Below are 7,500 nucleotides of genomic sequence, written 5' to 3'. Positions count from 1 at the left end.
GCATTCGATCTTCTCTGCCGATCGCAACTACATGAAATTGTTAAAATAATGCTTGGTACTACTAAAATTGCAAATATAATATACTACGCGCTTTTCATCAAAACACAACAGCAACAATCAAATCTGGTACAATCTCATTCAAACTTGGTTCCGGAGTTCGACAGGGTTCTGACGAAGGTCCAAATCTGTTCTATTTGTTTTTGCAATATGTACTCTTGGTGATTAAGGCGGAAATCCAGACATCAGTTCTAAACATCAGTTCAGTGCTAGAAAAAGTCAAAAAGTTCAGATATTTAGGATATCGCGTATCTTCAGATTTCCCAACACTATTTTTAGACATGCAAATCAGAGCAGCGTTCACAGCATTTAACTCAAACCGACGTGCACTTACCAACCGCAATATCAGCCTCCCAGCCCGCGTTTCACTACTTTAGTACGCTCAAGGTTTCTATATTCAGTCCAAGCATGGAATTTAACCCAATTGGAAAAAGAGCGACTCGACGTGATCTACCGCAGCTTCTTACGCAAAATGGTTTACAAAGGATATGCCAAAAAAGACCCACAAAATGGCGATTATAGTTTCATAATCTCTAATCAAAAGTTGTACGAGATAACCCGTACAGTTCCACTTCAAGACTTCATCAATTCCTAAAGTGCCTAAGAACTCTCGTAAAATTTTAGCTTTTATTTTGCGGTTCGGTCAACTACATCTTTCACGAGATCATGTGAAGAATAAAGCACTCGTTTACTGAGTAAACCTAAGCGCTCGTTGCAGTGATTAGGCCTAAGAACTCTCGTAAAATTTTAGCTTTCATTTTGCGGTTCGGTTAACTACACTTTTCATCGACTGCGGGAGTGCGGACCGCGGTAGCACCTCATTTCAACACTTAGGGGCCGACCATTTAACTCTTGAGGGGAGGGGGGGTGGGGATGGGTGATTTTGAAAAAAAATTTCCTGCAAGCGCCTGTTGGAAGAAAAAAATTGCATGCAGCACAAATGAAGTAGAAAAAAATTCTTGCACTGCTGCAAGCAAGAAAAAAAATGTTGCCAAGCTTTTTCATCATTCCTGGGGGGTTTTACAAAATCACAGCAAAACTGCAACCATTCCGGATAATCTGCAAGACAACGAGCCACTCTGGTTAGCCCATTAAAATAACACATTGATTGGCCTAAATAACACTCTGGTTAGCCTAAATGTCACACTGGTTGGCCTATAGTTAGCTTAGGTAGCTTGCGGTTTGCCCTTATAATGGGATAAGGGATTTCTTGCTTGCTCGGTTCACATGGCTCCAAGTCATAAGAGTCATGCAAGCTATTACGGTTAGCCTAAATTACACATTGGCTAGCCTAGTTAACACTGCAGTTAGCCTACAGTTCCTTAGGTAGCTTGGGGTTATTGGAATCAGGGACTTCTGGCTTGCTGGCTCGCACTGTATCTAAACTCGTTAGCTTATCACAAGCAGTAATGGAGGTAAATTTTTCTATTTGAAGAATCAAGTTTTATTAGACAAAGAAAAAAAGTTTGTTCATTTTTAATCTTTTCAACTGAACCATTTTCATGTAATTACTTTCTATTGAAATATAAGGTTTTTGCAATGTCTTATATAATATAAGACAACAAATAACAAATTAGACCATGCTCAACTAACTTTAATTCTGCTTTCACATTTGTTTTGGAGATTTCAGTCCACTTTGAAATTGTAACTAATGATTCTAGCAGTAATTACCATGCTATGAGCATTTCTGAACTACTTTTTGCTATTTTTTCAAATTAAGAAGCTAAACATTTTCAAATCTACCTGTGGAGCATCACTTTATAACATGAGAATATTGTTATTAGGTAATATTAAATGATTCTAAAGAATGACATACCGAAAACATTTAGCTATAAAAAAATGATTTTGTATAGCTTACAACATTTTAAGGCTTTGCAGCTCCATATTAGAACTATTACTGCAATAACCACAATGTAAATGTAAACACGACACTTTTTTGAGGAAAAAAAATCCTGCAGAGAAATGAGGAAAGAAAAAAATATCCTGCAGAGCATTTATGAGGGAAAAAAATATCCGGCCAACCAAGCATCAAGGTTGCTAGAAAAAAAAACTTGCTGACCAGAAATCAAACAGGGTCAAGGCGAAACGCTGGCAAAGGAAGGTTTGATAAATTCGCGTATCTTCTGTTCGATGCACGTGTAAACAAAATTTTTCGCGCAGTTACGTTCGCGGTGGGTTGAACGCAAAAGCACGCCGATTAGATGATGTTGACAGCAAATGTCTCGTTGAGTAAGAGTTGTGAAAGCACACAAGGGCAGGTCAAGGCGAAACGCAGATAAAATGTTTCAATAATTTTGCGTGACCAAGGTTTATAGCCGCAAAAATTCTTGAGAAATAGGCTTACAGTACAATCCCCACCATGAACGAAAACTGCACCCCAAATTGCTAAACTTCGCATCATTTAACCATTTACGATTGAATACACATTTGCCCATCGCTCATTAAATTTGCAAACGAAGGGAAAGGAAAAAATTTTTCCTAAACTAGACACCACGCATGTGGCGGACAACCCCACATTTAGAAGCCTGGTTCAACGCGCATGAAATTGAGGCAAAGATGAAATTTCGCTTCATGTACACGCTCACGTGTTACACCGACCATTAATTTTCCTGCATATATTTCCGTCGCTATGACATGAAAATATTAGATACTAGCAGTCAATGAACAAATTTTCTCAGCAAAATCATTTAACTTTTCAGAAAAGTGATGGCATAAACAAATTACTAAATGTCAGGGACTTTTCAAGACCTAATAAAGAAATCAAGTACTTTTCAACGACTTAACCAAATTCAAGGACTTTTCAAGACGGCTACTAAAATTCAAGACCTTTTCAAGATTGTACGAACCATGTCAATTAATATAATTCACATCCCAGATGCCCGGAACATCGACGAACGATGTTGAGTATAATAGGCCGAAACAAAAAACTACGAGAAAAAATATATTTGGTCCTCGTGATAACTGGTAACGGTGTTTATCTCATACGATCCTGAAAAAGCTAACGGGGTGCAATGATGATAAAGGCCGAGAGTGTTTGCCTTTCGTAGACGAGTGGCACAGCAAACGCTACACTTTCGAAAAGTCCTTTTCCTCATTTTGATTCTCGTGAGGTCGACTTGTGGCAAGTCTAAGCAAACGCGAGAGGCAGAATCCTTTGCGCATTTATAGAGTCCTTCGTTCAGTGAAAGATCCCAGCAACCCCAACATCAGAACGAGTTCTCCACTTCGTCGAACGCAATTAACAATTCTTCCATAAGCAAACAATTGTTGTATTTTAGTTATCTGTGATTACGTTGTTTTTAGATCTTGTGATTGTATTAATAGTACTTTTCTGTAAATGATATTTGTGTGAGTTAAAATAAAAATTCACTCGACTTGACTTAATGAGTTTTATTAAAATTTCACTACATTCCGAACTCTTGGAAATTAAAGACGATCGGTTTCCAGCTTGGCAACACTTGCCGAAATCAGTTTCCATATTAGGTCATACGGACAGGAGCTCATCAGGGAAAGCCCGTATCTCCCATACTTAGCCTTGGAGTCAACCCCTTCCAAAGTAGATTTATTAATAGAACGCCGCCCTGGGGAGATTCAGTAGGCCTACTGTTGTAAAAGCCAATCTGCCTTGGGAGATTCAGCATGCCCACTGTTGTAAAAGCCAATCAAAACAGAGCTATCTCACCGTCAAGGGAAGTATGATACTTTGCACTGAAAGAAACGTTCCTAAAAATATAAAAATACTGGGGAAAGGATTGACTCAAGGAATTAGTGGACACAGAGGCTCCTCTTGATGAGTTCCTGATATGGTATTTGAGCTGATAACCGAGATTGAAGCTAAAAACGCAGTACCCGAGGCCGAAAATTTAATAATAATTTTACTATTATTATTACTGGTGATATTGCACACATACTTTATTGACCACTCCCCCCATGGGGGCTTTCAGGGTTACAGAACAGAACGACAACAACTGTTAATAACCTCAACTGACCGGAGGCAAACCAGTTGCCTATTTACAAGTCCAGCCGAGAGGCTGTAACAGGGACTATCAGTGGTCAGAACGGGTCTTGAACCCGGGATCCCCGGATCTCAAGGAAAGCGTCCTAACCACTGGGCCACACTGCCTTCAGTGTTATTATAAACAAAAATCGGAAATAGCAGCACCTTGGTGTCATGGTGTGCCCTCATTTCACAGTTTAAAACTGGAAAATAAGCCTGCACAGAAAGCTAACATGACGATAGCTAGAGAGTTGAGAAATTTTACATAGCCTGAATATTACATTACATTCACGGCCACTTGTTATATTGCTGGACTCTCACTTGTACAACTCAGTGAGAAGTACTATTTATTTACCCACTTAAAGAAATTGCATCGTGCCTGTGGATTAGAACTGTGACCCTGCGGTTTAGCACAGCAATAAAACTGTTTGCCTTGATTTGGTCCTTTGACCTTAACTGTCCTCAAAACACTAGGTTCCCTGTGACCACTACAAAGAGGAGGTGGGCGTGGCCCTGTTAGAATGTTTTTCCAAAGAGCTGCCTCAGCCTTTCTCCCTTGTTGGCGATCTTTGCAAGTCGCTGCATCATCGGATGAAACCTGTTTTTCGATAACACTCGAGGTTTGTTCATGAAGAGATGAATGGCCATTGTCCGAAATTAACTTATCATTGCTGTCACTGTCACAAATCAAAGGTGATTCTGACACATCAAAAGTTTCCTGTGAAGCTTTAGAAAGCCTTTTTGCAACTTCCCTGTCGCTTGCAACGGAGTTCGATGATTTCGAGAAAAAAGTTAACAGGTCTCTTTTTGGTGGGCACATTGCCTTGGTTTTCACTCCAGATTTTTGACGTTTCACCTTGCCTTTTTCATCCCCAAAGGATGCACTGCGCTTCAAAGATGATCTTACCACCTCCTCTTGTTTAGCAACACATGAGCTTGTGGGTTGACTTGAAGCTCGTGGCTGGTCAGGGTTTTTACCAAAATAAGACTTCAGTTTCTGTTGTTTTCCTGCAAACTCCGGCATATACTTTGTGCAAAAGGCTGGGGGCCTCAAAGCGCCTTTGAAACTGGTCTTCAAAGTTGCCACAACTGGGCAGTGATCAGAGCCATCAATGTCTGCTCTGATGACACAATCTACAAACTCGTTTCTCACCAACTCAACATCTGCAAAAATATAATCAATCCTGGTGCCATAGTTTGTTTGTCGTGCACTGGTGACCGTGCACCAATTAGTGTAGGCATCCCGCTCAGTTGGATGAAAGTGACGAAAAGTGTCAATGAAACCACTTTCCTTCTCGTGATGCAATTCGTCATTTCCATCACCAGTCAAACAATGATCAGATGAGACATCTCTCGGAAGTAAAAACTGATTCAGCCATTGTCGTCCTGGGTTTGCATTAAACAAATCCTAGGGAGAAAGAGTACCACAAAAAGGTGGATTTTCAATTGAGTATAATTATTGTAAAATCAAAATAATAACTCTGAATTATTCCATTCTTCCAGAAGTCCATAATCCAGGTCTCAATCTGCGATGGAATGAGTATAAGGGAGTTTAAGCAAACCACTACGGCTGGTGCTACTACGGATGCCGTGACTGAAAAGGTCTGGGGATAGTACGTCTCGGTGGTCTGCCAGATTTTAAGTTTAGCAAAGCAAAATACTAAGGAAACATGAGCTAAGGAGTTTAAAAATATCTTTTATTCAGTTTCTCACAGCCAAATGGCTTCGCTCAAATGACGATGGCCGTTATTCGCCTTGCTAGGAAGAACAGATTATTTCTGAGCAAAAGCAAACGCCATACGCTTTGTACAATAACAACAATTTGATGGATGAAATATATAATTTCAGAGACAAATATCGCAAAGAATATCGAGTGAAGAACACAAATATATCAACACTCAAAGAAGCAAAATAGCATCGTATAGTATCCATATATAAAGCATCCTCACTAAATCCTCAAAGCAAACTTACAACCTCGTGCTGAACACATATATTTCACTTGAGTTACTTCGAAACACCTTGGCCAAAACTTATCGTAAATTCATGATACGGATTTACAAGCTTACTATAGGCAACCTTGCCACAATCTTTGAATTAAATTGACTTTAAAGGATATAGTATCCAATGGAATTCTTAAAATGCCGAGATGTCCTTTGAAAAGGGCCAGAGAAGCGAAATAAACCCGACGTAGTAGACACTACGCCAAAACATCCCGACTTACGTAGTCAAATTTCACGCTACGCAACCGACGTACATGCGCACTTGCGCAGTGTCTCATTTTGGGGAAAATTCACTTCCGGCAGCCGTATTTGCCCCAGCCGTTGCGATTTGCTTAAAGTCCCTAATATTATCTATTCTTAGGACGGCTACTGCTAGATTTCTGCAGGAAAAAATCGTCACGATCATTGTATTCCTTGCACGATCCATGATTTTGCATTAAGCATGATTAAGCACGAGCAGTCCAGGTCGTGTGTGTTTTTTCAGTTGCAGACCAATCAGAGGAGTTGTGGTCATCAAGCACACTGTGACTGGCCATTATTTGACGGAACCCGCATTCTAAATTTAGATAGAACAGTAAACTGATGGGTAGAGGCCAAATGACAGAGATCGACAATTCAGGGTTATGCACTGCTGATGACTCTGATGTCGTCAAACGTTCCACAAAGAGATACCGGGTAAAACACAATTTATTGGAAACAGCGACCCTTTAGAGGAAGACGTATTACCACCTTAGGTTGGCTCACAATAATGGGTACCATTGAGCCTCGGCCAGCAGTACCTCGACATACGTTTCACCAAGAAGCATAATATTTAGCTTTGCTGTTGACGGAGACAGAAACGGAACAATGCATTGCGTCACATGATCAATCCTCGCCAGGTCCCTCCACTCGAACACGTGTTTCGATTGTCAAGCGGATAGACTTGGATAGTATTTGCTTTGTAATTTTTTTGTGTTTTTGACACTTATCTAGTTTCTAACACGTAAATTTTGCCATACATATATCTAACCAATCTTTAATCTATCTTTAATTTTCTGCCTACATGATCTGTAACCACGTCAATGACTAAAGATCGATACACACCTTAATGAAGTTGAACCACCACCTATACCCCCTTCTGAAACATCAACTGACAATAAGGAGCTACGCGCGCTTTTGAAACCGGACGCCAACCGGAAGAGAACATTTCGCGTGCCACGACATTTTTATACTACTCACCTTTAAGGGAGAAAAGATACTTAGCAATGTAAATGTGGTTGTGTAAAGACAAGTTAAAGGGTGAAACAGTTCATTTCCGGTTGCCGTCAGCGTCTCGAAAACGCGTTTGCTTAAGCTCCCTAATAAGGAGTTAAGCACGCGACGTTTTTGAGCCGTGGACGGTAACCGGAAATGAACATTTCGCATACCAGGACAGTAGTGTCTCCCAGATTTTTAACCTAATAAAGA

At 40.2% G+C, this 7,500-nt stretch overlaps 2 protein-coding genes across 3 annotated transcripts in view; one reads left to right on the top strand and one right to left on the bottom strand.

Annotated features, from left to right (window-relative positions):
* The window catches only part of LOC138058241 (uncharacterized), a 30,551-nt gene that overhangs the window by 13,812 nt on the left and 9,239 nt on the right, over window positions 1-7,500 (top strand). The gene's annotated exons all lie outside the window — the stretch shown is intronic.
* LOC138058237 (DNA-(apurinic or apyrimidinic site) endonuclease 2-like) overlaps window positions 3,945-7,500 on the bottom strand; it is a 13,785-nt gene continuing 10,229 nt past the window's right edge. The window contains exon 5 of the mRNA XM_068904136.1: window positions 3,945-5,462. Coding sequence (XP_068760237.1) covers window positions 4,398-5,462 — 1,065 coding nt within the window. The 3' untranslated portion in view covers window positions 3,945-4,397. The remainder of the gene's footprint in view (window positions 5,463-7,500) is intronic.

The sequence above is a fragment of the Montipora capricornis genome, chromosome 7 (assembly GCF_036669925.1).
Source record: "Montipora capricornis isolate CH-2021 chromosome 7, ASM3666992v2, whole genome shotgun sequence".
Taxonomy (NCBI): domain Eukaryota; kingdom Metazoa; phylum Cnidaria; class Anthozoa; order Scleractinia; family Acroporidae; genus Montipora; species Montipora capricornis.
This window is presented reverse-complemented; position numbering and strand designations above follow the sequence as displayed.